The sequence below is a fragment of the Pezoporus occidentalis genome, unplaced genomic scaffold (assembly GCF_034315485.1).
Source record: "Pezoporus occidentalis ecotype Australia unplaced genomic scaffold, CSIRO_AGI_Poc_V1 ctg149, whole genome shotgun sequence".
Taxonomy (NCBI): Eukaryota; Metazoa; Chordata; class Aves; order Psittaciformes; family Psittacidae; genus Pezoporus; species Pezoporus occidentalis.
This window is the reverse complement of record NW_026913305.1, coordinates 284,644-309,049: the sequence shown is the minus strand read 5'-3', so window position 1 is coordinate 309,049 and position 24,406 is coordinate 284,644. Positions and strand designations below refer to the sequence as shown.

Sequence of the window (24,406 nt, the reverse complement as noted above, 5' to 3'; positions counted from 1 at the left end):
CATGGACATAATTGGTGCAATCTACAAAAAGCAACAGTGCAACAACTACAGCTCAAATATTAACTGAAGAAGAGGAATTAGGGGGCAGCACATTGTTTCTGTGCTGCTTGTGGCTCGAGAGCCCTTGCACTTCCCAGGTCTTCCAGGAAAGAGGCAATCCCAAGAGAAGGCAGGAACAGGGAGGACGCATGCAGAATTGCACCAGCTCTAACAGAACTCATGTTATCAGAATAACCCCACCAGGGAGCATTCCCACTGACCACCAATGTTAGCAAACACATGGGCAAATCTGCTTAAAGGCACCACATTTCACCCTTCTGTAAACTCACAGAGGTGAAGAACAAAGCACAAAATCATGAACTTGGGAAAGCCACAGTTATCACAAACTGTGTATAAACTGCGGCTGAGCAGCAGATTAAAAACTCACATCAGCAAGGCAGTTCTTAGAGCCCCTGACCAATGAAGCAGAGCTGCTGGTAGCAGCAGGATAAAGGATAAACGGTAATGAAAAGAAAAACACAGAGAGGTCATCAGGACCTTGCTGGAGAAGGTTTTCAAGATGCAAGACTTTTCTTCAACAAGAATTGTACCTCTGAAGCCCAAGATTAGTGTTTATAAATGCTACTCCTTAGTGCCACTCCAGCAGCTGCAGACAAGGCTCTACTCACCTCACGAAACCAGTTAAGAGCATAGAACAGGAGCGAGCATAGAAATTCCCGTTCCTGCTTAGATAGAGAGTCCAGCTTCCCTTCAGCCTCCAGGTTAGTCAGGTACAGGGGGCAACCTCAGAGCAGAAAGAGAACATGTTGGACTTTGTTTGCTACCCACCCTTTGGTCTTTGTGTGGACAGTTTCTTACTAAAGCCCGTATCAATTCCAGTGGTTACTGGGAGAAAGCCTCGTCAGCCACTCTCAACAAAGCAATTTTCTCCCCTGCCTCCCTTCCACTTTGTGGACAACAGAGCATCCCACCCCTTCACAAACTGCACGATTCTTCCTACAACTGCAGGAAGCCTTTGCAGATCTGGGACAGGCACAAGTCAGCAGCCAGACTCCACAAAAGGTCTATTTCCCATACCTAACAGGGCATCGATCTCCTCCAGGCTTCCACTGTTTTGCTCTGCAGTGTAGAACCTCAGCAGTCGGAAACAGGGTGACAGACATAGTGGTGACACTACCCTTGGGGGGAAAGAAAAAAATACATAAAACATAGGACTTGCTCCATGTATCTGCAGAGTGTCTACCACTTTCCCATTACATCTTACGTTCTCCCTGTGCTACTTTGCCTACACCTTCTATTCTGCTTCTTGCCAGTCCCAGCAACACAGAGCAGATATGCACCATTATGGTTAAAATAGTAATACAGAAATAAAAACTGGATCACCAGTTTTCTGGAAAAGCAGATATGGGCAGAAAACCAGCTGTAATGAATAAAAATGGGGTCAGATTTAGTGATGGTAGAAATCAAATTTGAATAAGTCAGGATTAACTATATGAAGTTGTGCAAAGCACAGCTGTGAGCAGTGAAGAAACATCCCCGAATGTTTTCTAGCACGCCACTGCTTACATTCTGAGTGAGGAAATTAACATTTTTCCATAGATGCATGCAAAGAGCTACCTGTTCTTTTATTTTAAAGTGATCCTTTTGTAACCAGAACTAAAATGCCAACAAGATCTTATGACAATAAAATTACGTAGGATATGAAGGTGCCAGTTAATAAAGAACAAACCCACAACTTATTTTTCACTTTGATGCCCTACTGTTTAATTACACTTTTCTTAATTTTTTTTTTAACATAATCCTGTTCCATTTTCCAAAGACAGAGCCCTTATTTTTCACTCATATTTCACTTGTGGCTGCATGTGTGTGGTTTTGCTCTGGAGCACAGTCTACATTGTCGAAGTACAACAGAGTGAGAAAAACAGTGTACTGTTGATACGCACCAAGTTCTTAGTGACTCTATTTGAGAATCATTGCTGAAAACATGAATTTTGCCACCTCAGAGTTGCCTATCCATCTCAATCTGGCATTCAATATCACCGTAACACCAGAAGAAACAGCTACTCTTCTCACATACGTATCTCATTTACCCAAGACCACCTAAACAGCCTGAGCCAGGACAGACTGCCATTTCCCAATCAGCTTTCGCCTCTAGGCCTATCTAAACATATCGAACAGCAAGAGAAGAAAAAGAACACTGGGAACTGTTGTATTCTCTGCCCAGTGAAGCTGTGAAGTGCACCAATGAAAACAATTCCTTTACCTCTGCAGTCATCCCACAGTTTAATGTCAAAGTACCTTTTACTTTGGCTGCTCATTCCACCAGCGACCCTTCCAACATTACTCTGTGACACCAATGGTAGGAGGTTAATGGCAATTGCTCCCTGAGTTTCATCTTCATCCAGATTATACAAGGACTTCACTGGGAACAAGAATGAACTGCAAGGAAAGATAGACAAGCTCTTGTTAACAAACTCAGTTCTCAGTGATAGAAGCATTACAAATGCTTAGCCTGTGATGAGCATACCCATCCACTGTGGGGCTGAGATCCACCACAAAGTCACTGGGAAAGTCCTCCACCAAACTCTTCCCAAACTTGTCCTATAAGGAAAAGGAAAAAAACCTGCTCAGCAAAGGGGCTCTGTGAAGAAAGCTTCAACAGCAGCAGCAGCAGAAAGTGCAGAAGGTAAGGCTAAACAAAAGTATCCTGGAGCAGTCACAGCAATGAAGCCAACTGCATGTAAGGAGAGACAAGGCATGCCTTTAGAGACAAAGCCAGGAAACACTGCTAAGCATGCACAAGTTTCTCCCCTGTTCTTTGGATATGGGCTTGTCTACAAGTTCCCCAGTGATACACAGACAGAGCAGCTGGCTAGAAGAGGAAAGCAGACATGGGAAATTCTGGGTCCTAACAGTAGACCACCAAAATGAAATGGCTGGAAAATGTTGGCAAGATTTAATTTCACACAATGTGTCCCACATACTTCACGTGTTAGAAACAAGGGAGATGTAAAGAACAGGTTTGACAGAGTCTGGATAGACAATGAAAAGATCCAAAAAGCCTGAATAAAAATTGTAAGAAGAATCTTAGCTTGCTTTGCATTTCAGTCTTGCAAGGAAAAAGAAGAAATGGCTTGTACCCTTCTGCCAGGTACAGACCACGTACAGAGTGCCCAGGGAGAAGAAAGTCCCGTGGCCTTCACAAATCTCCTCTGATTACCACAAATACCATTTATTTTTTTATTACCATAAATGACTGTGGCTTTTCAAAGTCCTTAGCCATCAGACAGCCTTAACAGCCTGACCAGAAGCCAATCTCAATACTAAGTTTAAAGTTCTTTCAGATTCTACTTTTATCTATGAATCTTAAAAGCAGGCTTTAAAAATGTCATTTAATTACCTTTAAAAGTTTCCCTATTGTCATTTAAAAGTCAACATAAAGGAAGCCGTTGAAACACAATGAAGAATCTGCCACAACCAAAAAAAAAGCTGAGAGTTCAAAGAGGATTTTTTATCTGATCAGTCTCTTACAGACCTTGAGCATGCCTAGATCATATTTCTGAAGAATTAATTTAAATGATTGAGTTCAATCTACTGTGCAACATACCAGGAGCTGCAAGTCCAGATTCCCCTTCTGCTTCTCAATCAAATTGGCAAATTCATCATAGTACAGAGCCAAGACCTCTGGTGTTTGCTCACAGCAGAAGCCCACAAGGTCCAGCAAGTTAGAAAGCTGAAAGGAGAGAGAACAGTCTGCAGAAATGGGCATGGTAAATGGTTCCAGCTCAAGCTTTTATCTTCAGTCCCTTTTATACTAATTTACTCTGAGGCACATCCAAATTTCAACTCTAAGCAACAGCCCATGGTGTTTTAAAACCCAGTTTTAAAAAGGAACATGGGTCTTTTAAGGTACTGGCCCAGCTCTGTTATGAAAAAAAAACAAACCAAAAGAGTCTGTCCAGGACCACCCTTAAATAGAGGCCAGCCTAGAAGAAGGTTCTTCAACAGGAGCTAAGGAAAAACGCCAAGGGCAGGCCAACCCTGTACAGCAGAAGTACTCTCTCTAGATGGCTGGAAGGCACTGCTGCCAAGCCGAGAGGAAGGCAAAGGTTGCCTTTGGCTCATTGAAGCAGATTGTCCTGTTTTTTCCCTTTTTGTCTGAAATAACATCTGGATAGAAGACTTCCACTAGATGGCTGCAGTACTGCTTGTCCTGTCCTAGGAGCAGGCAAGATCAGCGGGTGCTATCTTAATACAGACCTTTGTTTCTCCAAAACCATTTTTAATAGATTCTTGTCTCTACAGTCAATGGATGAGAATCCCAGGCTCAGTAGAGCTAACTCCCAGATACATACACTGCTTCAGTTAAGACTGTTTCCAGTCACACCTCCTGGCTGACCATATCCTCCCTCTCTCCACACTGCCCCATTTTTGGTACTCACCTGCTCATCACGCTCGTTGTTCAGCTCCAGTCTCTCCAAGGAACTAACATCTCCTTCATTCCTAAAAGCAATTGATAACCTTTTGTTGCACAACACTTAGATATGCAATTCCCATCACACACACAAGGTTCTCCCTCAAAAAATTGAAGAACTACGCATGAAAAAGATGTTCGTTGGGATACTATTAGGAAAAGACCTACTGCTGTCTGGGACCTGTGGGACAATCCTCAACATTTTCAAGGATGTGTTTTTAACAACTTGTTGAAACCTAGGCCCTCTAGTCACCCTCTCTTCTAAAAGCCAGATGGAGCCTCATCTTACCATAAGCCTAGTATCTGTAGTTGCACATTAGGATAGCTATTCAAAGTTCTTGCTGCTTACTTGCAGGGTTCAGAAAGGTATATTTTCCTCTGATTTTCCCTGGCTTTCAAGTCTGTCTCCTTCAATCTTTCTCTGAGGAAATCAGACAGGACTCCAGTAGGTTACACAATGATCTAATGTGATGCAAAGATATTTCTCAAGTACCATCAGACAGATTTTTCTAATGCATTTGGGTCAGACTTGAGTGGGAAGGAATTTCTCTACAGGTCAAACAGATTTCCTGTTTGATTTACTCCATTTTCCAGGTATAGAACATGCTGAGATCATCTGCATGCACTTTACCTGGCAAACTCCCTAACAGACCCCACGGGCTCTTCTTTTGTTTGTTTGCTTTGTAGTTGTTTTTTTTACCCTTGTTATTCACCTTCTAAAATTTTCTAAATCTCCTCTTGAAGTAACTAGGTTAGCAAACACTGCTTAGACTTGAAGTAGTGCCTTTAAATTAGCAAGTCTGATGTCAGTGCTATGGAAGCAACAACACAGAGCTTGGAGCTAAGATGGGCTTTTCCCTTTCCATAATAAATAGCAAAAGCATTTTATTAAGAAGTGCAAACTCAGGGAGCTAAATAACTCTTCCCAACACCAGTAAAATCTTTATTTCTCAAGTGCTTAAATCTTTGCCACAGCTCTTAGCAGTAGGTTACCTGGTTTACTGCTGTTCATAAATCATTTATACAGTACATTGGAAATTGTCATGCCAATGCCCAGCACAGCAGGAATACTCTTTCTCTTCTCTTTTAGTTTTCCCAAGCAATAGGTCCTGGTGTTGCTAGTTAAGACATCCATGTATAGGCATTAACAAGGAATTCAGGATGTCTTTGAGATTAGCAGCAGGTGAGGGTTGTAACACCAAGCACTGCAGGAAAGTTTTACATTACTGGATTAGACCAGGATATACATGAGCTCAGAGGCAATGCCTCCCTTCCTTTGTTCTGCTCCAGGTTTGGTCTGAACTGAACATGTTAAATTCACCTTTGCTACATTCTCTCTCACCTTTTTAATGCCACGCTGCCTATCATGGTAACAGCACCAATAATCCCCATTTGTTTGTGGTTGGGAACTGTGCTAGAAAGCCATTTCCTGATCACCATGTGCATATCATCCTAAAAAGACAGACACAGACCATGTCACCACATTGTTGGCATCACTCACAATTCTATTGGCATCTTCACCTAATATCATCTCTAAAGGCTGCAGGGGGTGGTTTACTGGGATTACGGCGTTGCAAGAGGCACATGCACATTCTACAATTTCTGTTATTATGAAAATACTGGTCATAGCTGTATCACTAATGATAGACTAAGAGGTCTCCTGACATAGAGAGCATAAAGCAGTCGAAGAAGTGGCTTCAAGGAAGTTGGGAGACCAGTCTGGTCCATGAGAAGTCTTAATAATTGTCAAAGGGATTGAAGGCAAAGCACAGAAGAGTGTTTAGCAAATCATCCACAGGAATCAAAGTTGCACCTGCACTGCTGGCAAAGGAATAATAATCAAGAAAGCCATCACCTTGAGAGAGGAAGATGAACAGCCGAGGCTAAAACAGGGCAGGCACCAAGTGATCCAGAATAGTGTCTGTGACGAAGGGGTATGTTCTTGCCTGACCTCTTAAGCTGATAAACAGTAGGTGTCCTGGGTTCAGCAGTAGCAGTCATGTTTCTCCTTCTTGGTAGCTGGTGTAGTGCAGTGTTTTGACTTTCAGCTCGGGAACAGAGCTCATAACAAGGATGTTTTGATTTGGCCAAGGACTTTGTGAGCCTCATGCTCTGCCAGGGAGGAGGAGGAGCCAGGAGGAAGCAGAGACAGGACACCTGACCCAAACTGACCAAAGAGGTATTCCATACCACAGCATGTCATGCCCAGGATGCAACTGGGAGTTAGCCGGAAGGGCTGGGAGACTGCAGGGTTGGAGGAGGTATCGGTCGGTGCTTGGTCGGGCTGAGGGGGGCGAGTTATCAGTCGGCTGGTGGTGAGATGATGTATTCTCTTCCCTTGTTATTTCCTTTATCATTATTATCACTGGTGGTAGCAGTAGTGATTTGTGTTATACCTTAGTTACTAAACTGTTCTTATCTCAACCCATGGGAGTTGCATTCTTTTTTCGATTCTCCTCTCCGTCCCTCCGGGAGCAGGGGGAGGGCAAGAAAGGGGGGGAAGTGAGCGAACGAATTACCTGACTGGGTTTAAACCACGACAGTAGGTGATAAAAGACAGAAAACTCATCTAAGCAGGCAGAGGGCTGCCAAGTGGGTCCTGAACCAAGCTAAGTGACAGCTCAGCTTCCTGGTATCTAAATGAAGGTACCAGAAAGTAATTGATTTCAAAGCACAAGCTCTGACCAGAGAGAGGTCTTGAGACACAGGAGGTGAAGTATGCTTTGCAACCTACCAGTCCCAACAAGATCAAACTAGTAGCAAAGAAAATGACAGTACACAATTATGCTATCTTTTCTTGGCCTTCACTAGGCAAGATGCCTCTGGAATGACCTGTGCAGTGCAAAGATAAGTGCCTAATCTGTCCATATAGATCCTCGTATCCAAGAGGCATTGGTTTTAGAAGCACAGTTAAGAGAAGGCAAAGAGGAAGTTGGCTCCCAGGATACCAATTTCTTTGGTGATCTGCCCCTGAAGTCTTGGTATCACGAGGACAAACTGCCACCTTTGGATCCCCACAGTTACAAACTCTCAGTTCAGAATAAATTCTAGAGCTTACACTCCTACCCTTCTTTTTGCAATTTATGAAGGGGACAGGCAGAACATTTCTGCCTAACATTAATCACTTTTCATAGATAAGGCCATTATTTGCACAATACAAACTGTGGAAGTTAAGCAAAAAAGACCAAGGCACAACCTGAACTCCTTTCTGTTGTGTTACAGAAAAGAGTTAACCTTAATATAGCTTCCTTAATATATATTAAGGAATACATGTTCCTTACCTGAATATAGCTTCTTTCTTGCCTCTGGCTAAATGCTAGTGTGCTGAGAATGTAGAAGAGCTTTCGGATCTGGCATGGGTGCAGTTTTTGTGTAGAATCTAAAATGGTCTGTAAGACAGAAGCCACAGAATAACTCAGATGTATCAGGAATCCCTTTGCATATTCCCAGCAATATATCAGTTGTCAACTACAGGGAAGACAATTAGCTTTACCTTTTTTGCATATGCATGAAAAAGCTACATTCAGATTAAATAAACATAAATGCAGAACTATTGCTCTGGCCTTAATTACGGCAGTTCATTTTACCAGAGGCTGAATGGGAAGAACAAGCTGACTACCATAACAACATGAGGCTTTTCATACACTTCCTGAAATCTACATACCTTCACGAAGGTGGCATAGCGCATCAGCAGGGATGTGTGCAGTACCACCAAATCAGTGAGCACATCCAGAGAAACATCCAGTTCTGTCTCATTTCCACTGCACACGTGAGTTACCAAAGCACTGACAACCTCCTAAGGGAAAAGCCCAGAAGAAACCATAGGTAGTATCAACAGAAAAATGTCTGCCCTGTTCTGCTCATACAGAATGTGTTGTTCAAGCACAGATAATCAACCTGAAACTCAAACATATTATTCTAAGTCCCTTCTCAGTTTGCTCTTTAAGTCCTGATATCCACAATATTGACTTTCTCCTTGAGAAAAGGAGTTCTAAAAGCTCTCTTGATTCCATAATGTAGCTTTTCACCAACTTTTTCTGCCTGCTTGCTAACACTACTGCAGATTCTGCTCTTTGCTACCAACGTACAAGACTATACACACCTATGCTATTTCATTAGGCACACAGAACACTGCACCATACCCCAGACAGATAATTTCAGCAGTTCCTGTGCCTTCAGAACCTTTATCAACAGCACTTCAGAACTGCCATTTTTGTTTCAAAATATTTTTATGGCCTTAATTCAGTTGATTTCTGGACAGGGATCTCATTCCACTCCCATCCACTGCCTGAGGCTCTGAGTCTTTCCTATGTCACTAACTGCTAATCAGCCATCCTTGACTGAAAGTCTTAACATCCAAAACTATTACTTCAAGTACTTTGAAGTATACAGTATGCCTTCACCTCTCAGGTTTTTCCCAGTTGATTTTTTTTTGCACACCTGCTTATTAAGTTTGCTGTAACAAGTAATGCAGGAACACAAGAAATAGTCTTAATTATAAAAATACCGTGCTCCAAAAAAGCACAAATACATTCAAAAGCTTGTGCAGGCTGTCTTAAGTCCCCAAATTTTCTGTCAGCATGTCTTTAGGAACTCATGCTCAGAGCTGAAAGTCTAGTCTCTGATTATTCAGAACCGCAGCAGGAGCCCAAGCTGCCCAGAGCATTGAGGGACATCTATGTAAGCTTTTTCATCATGGTAAGTTATCGAAGTAAAGGGGAAAAAGTTTCAATAAAAACTGTAACAATGGCTTTTTAAAACAGAGGATGCTCAAAGCGACTAGGTACGACAGAACAGGAATACAGATTTATGAACAAACCTCCTCTGACCCTGGAGCCAGTCCTGACTTCCTGGCTAGATCTCAGTCAACATGTTTGCACACAGCACAGTCCCCTCTGATCCCTAAGTATTTTACGTTCTGTCGTTTCCAAGGCCTATTTGTTCCCTGCTCCTCCCAGCACTCTGTGCTTGAGTCACTTGCTACCAGAGTTTTGCTGTGATTATTCCCCACCTTCTGCTTGGCCTGATCTACAGCACAGACCTCTCTCCAAAGGCTTCCAACTGCCTGAAATCCTCTTCCCATAAAGGATCACGACAAACATTCTAGAGCAAATGCAAACACAAATACAACAGATGCCATCCATCACACTATACCTGCTGGCAGTAAGAATCAAAGGCTGCAAAAGCTTGTTTGTACATGCAGCTGCCAAAGGAGACCACGGCTGGTTGTCCAGAGTGCAGAAACGTCTGAGCAACTGCTAGGATTGAAGGGAAGAAGTCTTTGATAACCTGAAATACAGACATCATGAAAAAGGACACTATTGCTGCTTGTTTTCAACACACTCAGTTCTCTAAATAAACAGTGTGCTATAGCTCATCCCAAAAGCTTTGTCTAGTTTAGTAGGTGCTTTCCTGCCTTCTCTGACTGTCCTCTCTCACATAAATGGGCAAAAAGAGCAGGTAAGGCACACTGGGATGGGTTTCTCTAACCTTCTCCACACAAAGGATTTACAGACTGGTTAAGAAGCCAACCTGCAAAGCTACAGAGCTCACAGCAGCATATCCCTTAGGGATGACATGAAGGAAATCACATTACAGCAGAGTACCACTAAATATAAACCCCAGGACAGAAACACTCTTGATCTTATTTTACCAGAAGGACTTCGCTACATCAAGATACTAAAACATCTAAGTTAACTTTTAAACTCACCTTAATCATACATAGTGCCTTTGAACAATAAGTTATTCTTATTCAGATGTGGGAATGGCCTTATTTCCTTTATCTTATTTTGGAAGGGAGTTAAACTAGGACTGAATTAAACCCATTTAGAATAAAATGTGCCCACTTAAGGCATTATTATAGTTCAATTAATTAATTTCAAATTCATAACTTTCTCATCTGTCCTCTACCTCCAGCAAGGAGTACTGCATGATTTTTCATTGATCTTTTCAGTTTTCTCATAAACGGTAACTTAGATTACAAACATATGCCCAATATATATATTTAGACCTAGAAAACACTTGGAAAATGGTTCACATAAAGATACGAACTTGCAAAAATAACGTGGGAAATAACAGCATGCCTGGAACACAGAGTGGAGAACTTGGGCTAGGTCACATTTCTTAGGCTGAGAGGTTTTGCACCAAAATAAAAAGCCCATCCAATTCTGAGGAAAGCTCATCTATAAAACCCATGTGACAGTTACAAGAGAGGACATATGCCTTCATACACTGACCTGGGACCAAAAATTAAAACACAGAAGTGTACACAACTGGAATAAATCATCATCTGACAAGATCTTTGGGAGGTAAAAGAGAATCAACACTCACCAGTGAATGATTCTGGAAGGCATTTTGCAATAGCTGTTCTGGCATGCAGCCCAGCTGGATTTTGCTCTTCAGTAATTTCTCAGCTTGCTTCCTGTATTTGGTGTTTGTAGAATGGATTAGCAGCAAAATCATCAGATCCAGAACCTTTCAGAGGAAATAGCCACCAATCATTACACTGAAAAGATATTAAACAGCGCAGACAGCGATACACTTTGAAATCAAAACTGAGAAGGAAGTCAAGAGCTCAAAAAGCCCCAACAACCAGAACTATAAAAAAACCTCATCAGTCCAGCTGGACAGAATTAAAGCAGGTCAACTCTGTCCCTTAACATTTAGAAGGGATTAACTAAGAGTTACAAAGAAAATGCATGGCTGTTACACTAGGAACAAGTCAAATGCCAAAAGAATCACCCGTGAAACATCACTGGCAGTTTCTGCTCCAACTAGAAAAATCTCTCCATCTACAACCATGAAAAAAGTCCTTGAGAACACCAGCAAAAGAGGATGCTCCAGAGACAAGTGCAGACTCAGAAATATTACCTTATGGTCAGATACAGACGTGCTGTTCTCAATAGCCTAAGGGAAAAGAACCAAGAAAGCTGTTATGCTACAGCACATTACTGTATTCCAGAATCAAATCAAAAAAAGGCAGACACCAAAAGAAATCCTGCTCACAGATTTCTCTCTTCTACAACAGGACAGCTGTCAAAGCCAGCAACTGGATCTTGCCAACAGCAGAGAACCCAGAAGGCACTCAAAAAAACAGCACAAAAATTCAGCTTGAACAAGGATGTTCTCAAATAATATCAGGCTTGAAAAAAGAATGAAGGTACTTAGTAATGGAAGCTGAAAACAAGAAACAGTCTCCTAATTTATACTGAAATGCAATTTAAAATTAAATTTAGCCCAATACCAACTGATTTCTACCTGGACATTTTTAAGCACCTTAAGGCTTTACACAGCTCAATCTCATCATATGGGTACTCATTTTTGCTCTCATAAACCTGCAGAACAAGGTCTAGCCTCCACTTCAAGATTTAGGGGTCTGTACAGAGGAGCTCAGTGGCCATCCTGCAAGAACTGTGAAATTGGTAACTGAGGAAGAAAGCAGACTCCTGAAAAAGCACTGCTAATCTGGAACACATAATAAAATCTGTACCAGTAAAATTAAGGGCTAACATTTGTCTTTTAGTATCACATTTTGATTACAAAAAAAGTTCAGGCTCAACCTAGGAGTCTGAATAAGGAAACCAGGACTGAAGCATGTATCTTACCTTAATCCATGCTTCAGAGACCTCTTTCCGAAATCTCACAGCTAACTTGATCACATCAAAAAGTAGCTTCACACAATTCTGGCTGGTAGTTACTTCGCTCATGGAAGAACTGTAAATGATCAGAAGGGAGACTCAGTCATTGTAAATACTCTAGTAAATGGAACGAGGCAGCCTAGCAGTCACAGCAGTTACTTACAGCAGTCATTCTCTAACAGGAATACTCTGGCAAGGACAGGAAGTTTCAGAAGGGGTAGAAGCAGACGTCACAGAATCAACCAAAAACCTACTGAGATTCAGATGGACTGTCAGCAACAACTATTATACATGGAGTTGCTTATCCCCATGCAGACACGGATACAGGTGGCTCAAAAGGAACTACATGCAGGGCAGGGGAAGCTGGCTGGGCAAGGACTAACCAATGTGTTATATTAGCACCAAGTAGGAAGGAATAAAGGTGTCAGCACAGGAGAAATTAGGCTCACATACGTAACCACATGTGCCAGAGAGACCATATAAAGAAGGGCTGAAGTCCTCTCGTCCCATCTTATCCCTGGAAAATCATGTAAATCTGCTAAAATACCTGGCCTGGACTTGACTTTTAGCCTTCTTCTGGGAACTTAGGATCTTCAGGGGCAGATCACATGATGACAGATCCAAGTTCTTACGAAGATCAGAAATCACCTGTAAAATAAAAAGCCCTGCACATATAAGGGAGGAACAGGAAAAAGATGAGGAAAAGAAAACAATCTCCAAGAATAATCCTAAAATTACAAACTAAACACTCATGTATTTGTAAACTCATAAGCAACTAACCATGCTCAAGCTTCTTGTTGCTTTGGGGGGCGGGGGGGGGGGGGGTGTTAAGCTTTAAAAATAAACCAGCAACACTTTGCTCTTCACCCATCATGTCATGATGTTGCAGATGCATGCAGAAAGCAGGAAAGGATTTTCTACAGGTTAGTCTGTGAAATTCCCACCTATATCTGCTGTATGTTGCCATGAACTAGTTTTATCCTGTTTGGCACCTGAGCAAGATAAATGACAGCTACAGGAATTCTGGAGGATGTGAGTTTACCCATCTGACTGCTGTCAAATTGCACTGTATCAGCAGAGACTGGCTTGTTGTTACAGGCATGCTGTTTTCACAGTGGTCTCTACAGACTTGAGCAGATCCCAATCCTCATCTGGCACTAACTAGGCTGAGGCTTCCTCAAAGCATGAAAAGAAGCATGTTCAGCAACACTGGCTCAACCAAATACATCTAGTTAATTTTAAAATTATTCTGACATTTCCTTAGATAAAGCAACTTCAAAACCTGAGGAAGCTTATACCTTAGAATGAAAACTGTTCTCCAACAGGAGAACTACCCTTATAGGAATGTTTCCAAAACATGAACTCAGTGCAGAGAACAAGAGCATTACCAACTTGCAGTCCCATGGATATATCTGGAATTTAAAACCCTTAAAACTTCTGTACAATGCACAATTCTTAGACAAAACTCAGAGGCATAAAGCTGCCAGTTAACTACAGCTCTTCAGTCTGAGTTTAGCTCAAGAAAATTTGACTGCTTTCAGTTCTTTATGATGTTTACAACACCAAAAAAAAAAAAACAACAAGCAAAACAACTCTAAAAACAAATGAGAAAACTTTACAATAGGCAGCAGAAAGGAAGACATTTCAATTCCCAGGCCTGAAGGCATAACCAAATCCCCATCAGAAGATAGATAGTTTCTAAAATGTGCTTTGATCCTTTGCAGTATTAAAAATTTTGCTTGACAACATTAAAGCATACACCTCTGTGTGTGAAGCAACTGCTCTCTGTCTAAACAGGCACTGGATTATACAACTTACTGGTCTTTAGAGCAAAAGACTGTACCTCTACTGCATCTGCTGCTTTGACATTATGGAGGATGAATTTTACTACTACAGGCAAATCTTCCAGTTTTACAGAAGGAACAATGGTCATGGCAGACTGCCGCACCTGCAGAGAAAGCAACACTGGGTCAGCTGTAAGACCATGGTTCACAGAAACAGTTATGTTAGTGGGAAGGAATATCTGAAGAATTATAGTCCAGCCTTGTGCCCAAAGCAGGAATATTGTCAGTACTAGATCCGACTACGTAAAATAGTAGTTAATGCACTCAAATGAACCAATTTTATTCTATACATAAGAAGCCTAACTGCAATAAGTGCACCAATCCAGCATGCTTAGAAGACCCAGGGCCTATCGCGTCTTCTCCTTTTCCCAGCATTCTGCAGAGAAAAACTATGATCATGCAATTATTTAATCACCAGTCTGCCTTTACTTAAAATATAGGAGTGGTCAGTGTACTTTAAAAAGAGAAACCGTGACAATAAACAGGTTTAAGACAGACAGTACAAAATCACTGCAGCAGGATAAGGTGCTTTTGCATCTGCTAAAACAGGGGTGTTTGAAATTTCTGAATGTGTACTGTAACAGCTAGAAAATGCCTCTCTGCTCCTCAATGAACAGTTTGAGCTTCCCTGACTCATTTCCCATTTCAGCAAGCTCAGGACTTTTGAAGGTCTATAGGAGTCAGGCTTAGCAAAATACTTTGAACAACCTAACAGTTCTAGGTGTTGTGCTGTTAAGCAGGGGCTGGGTTCTGCTCAGCTGCTCAGTAGAAACTCTCACCTCAGCCATAAGACCTGCATCAAGATCCAGACGAGAAAGGGCATCCAGGATTGGAACTGTCAGCCGCCTGCCCTGTTTGAGTAAGCAGCTGATACACAAGGAAAAGAAAACAAATAAGCCTCTTAATAGAGCCATAAATGGACCTCTAGTAAATGATTCCAAAAAAACTCAAACTAACAATGTATGCCACTGGTATCATAGAAAACTTGTTTCCTAAATTGTCACTCCTCCCTGAACATGCCGAATTGTGATTCTGTGGTTGCTGATCAGAAACAGATAGGAAGAATCTACTGTTTTTCAAATCTCATAAAAACAGGGAACATGGACAAAGGTCTGGTACAAGCCCTAAGCAAGAACTTTAAAACTGGAAAGTCCTGGGTTCACAATGAATAGAAAAAAATAGTGAGACTGCTGGTATATGATTTAATCACGAACATGACTTGGGCCTGACACCTTCTAGCCACACTTCTGTTCCATAGACAGGCCACCAGCAAAGTGTAAATGAGATTGCCACATTCAAGCCAGGGATTGAATCCTCCTCATGTGTGACCTCCTCCCCAGTCAAAGGATTTGCTCTAAGAATTGCAAACATGTAATGAAAGGCACAATGGGTCCAACCAGAATCAGTTTCATTCATCATCCTCTCCCCAGCACTGGTCAACAGGAAACAGTAAGAATTGGACATTTACAAATGCTTCCTACATAAACTGGTCTGGCTTTCTAGCAAGCTGTGGTTTGGCACCTTCTTGACCAAGGGATTGCAGCTCAAAGTCAAGACTAATGATTTTTTTAGATAGAAGCACTTGCAAAGCATTTTGACCTTTATTTAAGAGCATAACACAACAAATTATATGTCCTCCAGTACTACCTTTCCCCGAATGTTACAGAACAAGGTTGCTGTCCTACTACTTCAGTCAGTCCTGGTATGACCAACATTAATGCACAATGCTCTTTTCTGCTGAGTGCAAGGGGAAAAATAAATCAAACAACAAAACAGAAAAGTCCCAAACAGAAACATTTGTACCTGAGCTCTCTGGCAACTTCACTTTGCTGGGAATCCTCCAGGATCTCGGGTAAACTGGTGATAATATCATGCTGGATTGGCACTGGAGAGACACTAACCAGCTGCATTAACTTCTTGACAAGATCCTGAAGACCAGAAGAATACTTGTAAAATGCTGAGACTCACTGTGAGCAAGTGGTTCCTTAGTAAAGCAACATTATGTATACAAGGTCACTCTAAGTCATTTGTCTGGATTTCTGCTAACTGTCCCTTAAATCATAGTCCCACTGAAGTTGTGAATAATAGCACATACTTTTACAGAATAACGACATTTTACAGGTAGAATATAACTATCTTGGTGAGCAAAGGAAAATGGGAAACACAACAGCAAACTCCCCAGTGTATAGTGTGACTTCTTGACACAGTTCATTGTCATTCTGGGACTCTCTAGGAAGAGCCCTCCAGTACAAACCCACAGAGACCAACTAACTAGGGAATGAAGAAAAAGAACCATCAAAGCAGGAACACATCTCCAGACACTGGCAAGTAACCAATATCTCCAGTTAAAATTAAACAAGGGGGCTTGTAACTTCCTACCAGCAAAAGCTTTCAAATGGGGTCACACATGTGGACACATGTGCACAGATACATATTTATGAAAAAGGAGACTTAGAGCAAGGGAAGAAGAAGGGGATGTTCAAGTAACTGAAAGCAATCATAATAAACCAGAAAGATTTAAATCTCTCCTTCAGCATGTGAATATGAAGACATCAGCTCTCATTAGCATAATAACTGATCTCATCTCATCTGAGAAGCATTCCAGAAGCTGACTGGAAAGAGCCTACATGTGATTGCACTGTCAGCACCCACCTGGCTGTCAAGAACCTTGTCAAGCCATTTAAACTGATTGATGATGAGCTGGGGAAAATCTGTTCCAAAGGTGCCCACGCTGAAACAGCAGAAAGTGAAACACAGATTAGCTGGACCTACAGACACTCAAAAGCTTTGCTGCTGCTCAGCAAGACCATGAGATGCAATTCAAATTAACCAAATATCAAAACAATTCAATGAAAATATCATTAACACCCCTACAGATTTTAGCACCACCCAGGAAGAACCCTACTTATTACTGGAATACTAGCAGGCTGTTTCAATACACCGCCAACAATCTAAGTTAGGGTACAAAAAGCAAAATATACAATGTGACTTTACTTCAGATCTCCCCTGCCTCCTACCATGAGAGTGGCTACGCCAGCTTAGTCTAAAGATCCTCTGAGGCCAGCATCCCTGTTCTCAGCTGCAGTCAGTATTAGATGATTTTGGGTAAGTTTTGTGTAATAGGGCATTCAGAGAGCAATCCTTTCACAGAGTACCCATTCAGTCTCTAACAATGAGCAGTTCAGCAAGTCTCCAAGGCAGAAGCTGGTACCCACTCCATGTGTGCTATCCAGCAGCACATTTATTCTCCCTTAATTTCCCTAAGCCTTAAAAACAAAACAGAACCAAAATACAAAAAACAAACAAACAAACAAAAACAAACAAACCAAAACACAGACCCCTGTGTGTAATTTCTAACCTCTACATTCTCCAGCACTGAATTCCACAGGGTGGAAAAGTCTGAAATAGCAATTCTGGTTTTTTTGCTTGCTGCCTTCCATAGTTAAAAACAGTGGCTAAACCTTCCTCAATTACCGTTCTTAAATCTTTCTTTCTTTTACAGACATCTGCCATTTCTCTGCTAATCATCTTCCTTGAAGGCAGGCAGAATTCTATTCTATTTAGAATATTTTTCCCTACTTACATAGAAACTGCTCTATTAGATTTTTGTGACAGCTTGACCAGAAGTGCATGCAACATTCAAAATGTGATTGTACCACACAATTAAAGTGACATGATGTTTTCCATTTTTCCCAGCTCCCTCCCTAGTCTTTTTTTCCTGCTTTGTCTATCGCTAAGCATGGAACTGATGCTAAAGAGTAAGAAACAAAAAGAAGCATCCATACAAGACACGTTTCCTCAAGGAAAACACTGAGTTTGTCATTGTCTTTATCCAATCAGGATTAATTTTAGTCTGATTTTTTTAAGAAAACAAGGTTTATAGAGCTGTGCTCAGACACCCTCCCTCTTCTGTAACTTCTGGTCACACTGGTCTGTGAGCACAGATGTAATAATAAGCTGGCTGCTGCCAAGTCACATGAATAAACCAAGTTCTCCCTACCCTTCCCACATGGAGTCAGTATATTGCATGTCCTCTGTCCAGGCACTGACTGGCATTAAGGTCTATAGGTCAGATGTGGGAGAAATTGGTGGGTCAGTACAGCTGTGGTTACAGATTAGTTGTAATGAATGTTGTTTCTTATCCCATAATTAAACAAAACAAAAATCAGTAGGAATTCCACTGAAAAAACTCTGTTGTTCTTTACAATTAGTTTTAGACTACATTATTTGGGGAATTTGTTACCATAAATTGTTCTCTCACTTTTCATTTCCTTTTTCATTTACAAACATGCTGAGCAATCAGATCTCCATGGACCATCCTCCTTCTCCTGCAATATGGACCACTCTCATTTCTTCCCCTCCCATCTTTAACTGGTCATTAATGCATAGAAAAAAACAAATCACTTCATTCTTCTTACAATCTAACAGGAGACAAGCGTAACAGAATCCATTTTTAAGAGCACATTTAATAGCTTGAACACAATCTGCATTTTGTAAAGGAGGTCTGTTTGCATCCAGCAGCCTCCTAAAACTGCCATCCACTTTCATCTTTTTCTACATCATGAAACACTCCATAGTCCTTTGCTGAGATACTTCCCAGCTTGTGCCAATAGCTATTAAGACTGTAATGAATCATGAGGTATGTCTGTATTTCAGCTTTTATAAATTTACTTTCTGCTTTATGCACCTACAAGTTTAAAACCATGGTACCTCACAGATAATTTTGCACATGTATGAAATAAAAAAAACACATCAGTGAAAATATCTATTCAAGTAAATCTGAAGTAACTGTTACAGTCAAAGAGCTGCTGATTGTCCAAAAGAAGAAATAACATTTCAAGGCAGAAGGAAGAGAGTCTAGACTCACATGTCAAAAAAGAACTCGGGGATCTTTTCCAACAACAGTGCTATGACAGCAGGCTGGAAGAAAAGCAAAAGGACAGCATTACGATGATGACTTACTGCTTGTGCTGCAGAACTGCCACCAAACCTGATCTTTCTCAAAAGATTAAATATGCAGAGAATAAAATACTCAAAAGGACCAATATAAGTATTTCCTGCATAAGAAATCTCTTGCCAAATGCCAGAAAGGAGGCATACAGCCTGGAAAGCAAAACCCACAAATGCTGAGGGTGATATAAACTATCCACATTATCTAACAGAATCAGGGCATAGGGGCAGGATGTCAAATTTCTCTGGAAGCACTCCTTCTCAGACCCAGCTGAGTTGCTTTCCACTACACAGGAATCTAAAGTATCAACTTTAGACAAGATTGAAAACGAGGCCCACATGCATTTGCCATTCCCTCTGAGGGTCTAATTTCCTCCTCTCCCTCCTCCACCCTTAATCATGGCCCAAATGCAATTCCAAAAATGTATTTAAGACAAGAACTCGTAAAACATTTTAATTATGAGAGGATTTAAATCCACAGCTGCTCAGATTTCCCATGCCTTGGCAAGATATCTGTCAACTTCAATTCCATATACCTCTTAACACAACTTGCATAGAGCTTAACAGACCCTGCTCTTGCCAGCAGGTTGCTCAGCATCTTGCCCATTTTTAAACACTCCCAAGGTTCAAACTGCTCCAGTAATGGGGTTTCAATCACCTCTCTAGCCTACCTGTTCTAGCACTTAAAGGAAACATTCTCCACAGTGGAAATGTTTATATACTATCACAATTTCCTATGGTTGACCTAAGCTGTCCTGTCTCATCCTGCCCCCGTTCACCTTTGACAAGAATCTGACTCCATTTTCTCTATACCAGGCAACCACGTATCTGAAGACTACAAAACATCCCTTAACCTTCTATTTTTAAGACTGAACAAACCCAATTCCCTCTGTCTTCTTGCATGCCATGTGCTCTCTGCCCTGAGCATCTTTGTATCTCTGAAGGAACAAATCAGACACTAATCCAGATGCAGCCCCATCTGCCTCACAATGAGTTCTATTAATCCTCTACTTGAGAAAGCAAAAGAATCTCTAAATAAATCAACACCATTGTGAAGAGCAAACTAAAGTGCCCATACCTGTAAGATCTTAATTCCCAGCAGCAGTTTAATGAGGCTGTCACAATAAGAGTGTCGAGTCCTGCAAGATGAAAGATTCCACCACATTTGCAATAAAAACATAAAATCACAGAATAGTTTGGGTTGGAAAGGACCTTAAGATCACCTAGTTCCAACCCCCCTGCCATTGGCAGGGGCACCTCTCCCTAGACCATGTCATCCAAGGCAAAACATGTTTGGAGAACAGGCTGTAGCTCTTTCCACTACACATACACACACACACTTAAAACTGCCCTTCAGCTCTCAACAAGGTTACTCTCTACAAGACTAATGTGAGATGGAAATGCAAAAGCGTCTGTGGTCAAGCTGCCTCTCCTGGAAAAACTGTCAAAAACCAGTTGACCTTTACCAGCCTTGTCAAATTGTTTTTCCCCTGCAGAATTTGATTCTTGCCGTGAAATGCCACAGAGACCAACACATGCCACAGGCAGCCAGTAAATACCTTGACTTATCACTTTAAACTTACTGCTGCTGAATAGCAGTGTATTACACTAGCTACTTCTGCATAAGAAACAAGTTTCATTGTGTATCAGCTGGAGCTATGGTCTTTCCCTGCACTCTGCTCAATGTTACATGGCATTTAACTAGACACTGGCTCTGACTGAAGGGGAAGACAAAACACATGTTCTCTGACCTTGACCCCTCGGTCTGTGTGGGAGCACAGGGCAAGAGACAGTTCTTGAACTGGTTTCTGTCCTTGATGTGAGATTCCAAACCGCTAATAAATAGCTTCAGAACCTGCAAAACACAGAGAAGTTATCCACTTCCTGAAAAGACAACCCCCTCAACTCCTGTGGTTTAGGAACAGATGATGAGGACAAGGAAGAGCTAGCCAGGAAACTGCAGACACACAGAAACTGGGCTGGAAGGAATGCTAGATAATACATGAACTCTAGTCTAAACCATTTCCAAAAGGAAACACCAATTGTTCTACAAAGTAACTCTAAAGCAACAGTCTTATATTTTACTTTCATTTAAAAGAGGTTTGCCTGTCTTTCTGTTCAGCTGAGACAGCAACATTTGATGTAACAAGAGCTGCACCCAAAAAGCAGTTGCAGCATTTGATTTGCAAATCAAATCACTGGCCTCAGGATTCTCACACTGGGCTTGACTGGAGAGGAATATCACACTGGCAGTTTTAATGCTGCCAGCTCCAAGCCAACACAAAACCAAACACAACTTCTACTAGAAAGATAAGTAAATGATTTTTCTCTCTTAAGAGTCTCTGACTATTGAATAATATTGCCAATGAATTACTTTGACAGGGCATGATGGTGGAAGTACAGAACTTTTGCTTGGAATTGTGCAAAACCAATCTTGGAACATTCAGCTGATATAATTTTCTTCTTGGCAGCTGGTACAGTGCTGTGCTTTGGCTTTAGTCTGAGAATAAGTTGATATTATACTGATATAAGATGTTTTAGTTGTTGCCGAGTGCTGCATATGAGTCACAGACTTTTCTGCTCCTCACCCCAGCCCACTAGCGAGCAGGCTGGGGCTGCAACAAGCTGGGAAGGGACGCGGCCCAGACAGCTGATCCCAACTGGCCAAAGGGACATTCCAGACCATATGGCATCACGCTCAGCATATAAAATGGGGGGGGGGAAAGCTGGCTAGAGGCTGCTGCTCAGGAACTGACTAAACATTGGTTAGTGGGTTGCGAGTGGCTGTATTGTGCATCACTTATTTTGTATGTTTGAATTTTTTTTATGATTGTCACTATTTTCCCTTCCATTTTTGTTCTATTAAGCTGTATTTATCTCAACCCAAGAATTTGAGCTTTTTTTTTTTTGTTCCCTCTAGTCCTCTCCCTGATCCCACTGGGACAGGGAGTGAGCAAGTGGCTGTGTGCTCTTTAGCTACCTGACAGGTTAAACCACAAGCACGCACATCAAGGCTGGCTTAGCAAAGTCACAGGCTGGTCATCTCTTTCTGACTGTTCAGACCTAACAGCTGAGATGAGACAGAATAGCAAGACAATGGGACCAACTGACTGGAACAGCAACACTGACAAAATTAGAGAACCTGGACCACAGAAACTCAAGATATACTGCTGTGCTCCATACTTTTGTATGGGACTAGCATAAACAGGTAGCTGCATTTGCACCTTTTGCTACACAGCAAGCAGCTTTAAAGCTGACTCCTGCCAAAGCATAGTCCGCTACTCACGCCTGGGTAAGTTGGATGCTTCTCCAGGGCCAGGCAGAGCTTCTTCTGGAAAGTCATTTGATCCACAGCTAAGGATAAAGTTAAAAAGAAAATAAAGAACCAGACCATACAACATCGTAACAATTGGTACACTGAGTACAAGCTCTCAGGCCCACCTGCCAGTACTTCTGCATTTGTTTTACTGAGAAGTCCTGTCAGCAAAAGCCTGAATGGCATTACCACTTATGCTTGTTCCAGTCTGTCTTTAGAGTAGCTCATAGCACTAAAGAGGCTTAATACACAAATTTCAAGGGCCTTGCCCGAGCTAAAAGGCAACATGTTTGTTTTCCTGTTTCAAGGCTCCTGCCTCTGTAACTCACTACTCATCACAGATGCAGTCTAATCTTATTTCATATACCCCCAATAATCTTTCAAAAGCCTTTTGACTTTGCATGTATACACCCAAAAAGTTGCCATAATGAGTTTAGGTGATGCACTGAATCCAGCAGGAACTGTGTAATTCAAAAGGCATGTAACAAACAAGAGGCCAGGTGCAGGTTTGCTTGAACTTTGGAACAAGCTATCTCAAGTATTTTTGCTCTGCAAGTAAAAAAGCATCTTGACTTTGTACCAGTCATCTTTGCAGGTTTTCAGACACAAGCAGAGAGAGCAAATGTTAAACTTGTACCTATTTCATTCTGTCCCTCCCCAGCTTTCAGTACAATTCCTGATGTTCTAATGAGCTCTTCAAATATTCCTTCAGTCTCCACTTCACCAGGGGCAGAAATCCGCGACTTCTTTGTTTCTGAGAAAACAAGACACTTTACATCAAATATACTTTGCAATAAAAATAACAAGGATCCTTCAAATAACTAATTAAAAATTAACTTTCTGGTAAGAAACTAGAGGAACACAGGGAAAACACTTATGGGACCAGAGTAACCAACTGTACTGCTATTTGACAGCGGTCATTACCCAACTCAGGTGCCAATGCACAGATCCTGTAAAGCAGTTGTCCCTGCAGCATGTCACCGGAAAGGAACATTTCTTACCCCTTTAGGTGATCCATAGCTAAAGACAGCTAAGGTACACCTGTAGTGGCATACTCCCATGGGAGACATACCCACCAACAGATTATGAGCACATACTTTCTTCTGGCCTGAAAAGCACAAATTTGATATCGGTTCTCCCACTGGACCCCTCTCGAGTATCAACCCACCTGCTAAAGCTTCAGCTAGAGAGAGGTTATCATGGTTTGATTTACAGATATCATTTTTGATCAGATGAGATTAATCTGCAGACTCTGAAGGGAGTGAAGCTCAAGATAGCAAACAATGAACAAAGTTATGAGAACAGAGAGGCTAACAAAAGATACAGCACTGCTTTTAGTGTTGTTTTATTGTGACTTTGAAGTATTTAAAAAACAACAGCATCATTAACAATTGGCATCACCAAAACTGTCATTTTGGCCTTCTGCATAAGATAATACCTGAGGACCTAGCCGGCAGATCTGCCTTGCCATTCTCTCCAGAAACCTCAGCTTTTGACAGCTTCCTTTTTGAAACCATGGTAACAAAACCTTTGTCGTTGCCTATAAAAATGCAGGAAAAAGACAAGTGAGCAAAGCAGATGTAACTTTAAGTCAGATTTTTGCAAGCAAATCTAGAATGTGTCAGTGAATAGTGAAGGGAAATGCTTCAGAAATTGCTCACAGAAAGGCAGATTGCCAGGTTAACCAATACTGGCGCATTTTTCACATTTTTCTACTGCTGAGACTGAGATTTTAGAGCTGTTACGTTTACATAGTAGAATACATCACTTTTTCTAAAATTCAGTTCGTCATAAAACAAGGCTTGGCTTTGAAAAGCAGCGTGGCCTTCGCCTGCCCAGCCACACTAGCTGGCCCCCGTGCTCCTCACCAACTGCAAGGTCAGCTCTTGTCAACACAGACCTCCACCAGCTTGCCCTCTTCAGGTGGGTGGCGGTGGTTGAAAGGAAATAACAAACCCTGACTCACCTTTAAAACCTAAAAGAAAATGCACGATAGGCTCCAGCAGCTGTTCGGGGCCCGAGGAGCAGACGGGTGGGGCAGGAAAGAGCGGAGGGCTTCGCTCTTTACTGTGCCCGTGCCCAAACGCTTGGCAGTTTCGGTGTTTACTGCAGAGCAGGGAGACCCCAGGGCGGGCCGGGGCACGTCGAGGCTCAGGCACCCTCAGCCCGTCACAGCAGCTTCGGT

The 24,406-nt window shown here is 41.8% G+C and overlaps 1 protein-coding gene across 1 annotated transcript in view; it reads right to left on the bottom strand.

The window, feature by feature from the left end:
- Positions 1-24,206, bottom strand: part of FANCD2 (FA complementation group D2) — a 41,168-nt gene extending 16,962 nt beyond the window's left edge. Inside the window, exons 1-25 of the mRNA XM_062610680.1 lie at positions 24,188-24,206; positions 23,660-23,761; positions 22,859-22,975; positions 22,192-22,259; positions 20,657-20,760; positions 19,984-20,044; positions 18,823-18,875; positions 16,608-16,686; positions 15,759-15,883; positions 14,735-14,822; positions 13,955-14,059; positions 12,659-12,759; positions 12,079-12,187; positions 11,345-11,380; positions 10,805-10,948; positions 9,629-9,763; positions 8,139-8,270; positions 7,756-7,863; positions 5,817-5,926; positions 4,443-4,503; positions 3,608-3,733; positions 2,528-2,601; positions 2,299-2,439; positions 1,078-1,178; positions 669-784 (exon numbers count right to left, since the gene is read on the bottom strand). Of these exons, the coding sequence (XP_062466664.1) occupies positions 669-784; positions 1,078-1,178; positions 2,299-2,439; positions 2,528-2,601; positions 3,608-3,733; positions 4,443-4,503; positions 5,817-5,926; positions 7,756-7,863; positions 8,139-8,270; positions 9,629-9,763; positions 10,805-10,948; positions 11,345-11,380; positions 12,079-12,187; positions 12,659-12,759; positions 13,955-14,059; positions 14,735-14,822; positions 15,759-15,883; positions 16,608-16,686; positions 18,823-18,875; positions 19,984-20,044; positions 20,657-20,760; positions 22,192-22,259; positions 22,859-22,975; positions 23,660-23,738 (2,373 nt within the window). The 5' untranslated portion in view covers positions 23,739-23,761; positions 24,188-24,206. The remainder of the gene's footprint in view (positions 1-668; positions 785-1,077; positions 1,179-2,298; positions 2,440-2,527; positions 2,602-3,607; positions 3,734-4,442; positions 4,504-5,816; positions 5,927-7,755; positions 7,864-8,138; positions 8,271-9,628; positions 9,764-10,804; positions 10,949-11,344; positions 11,381-12,078; positions 12,188-12,658; positions 12,760-13,954; positions 14,060-14,734; positions 14,823-15,758; positions 15,884-16,607; positions 16,687-18,822; positions 18,876-19,983; positions 20,045-20,656; positions 20,761-22,191; positions 22,260-22,858; positions 22,976-23,659; positions 23,762-24,187) is intronic.
- Positions 24,207-24,406: the final 200 nt, after the last annotated feature.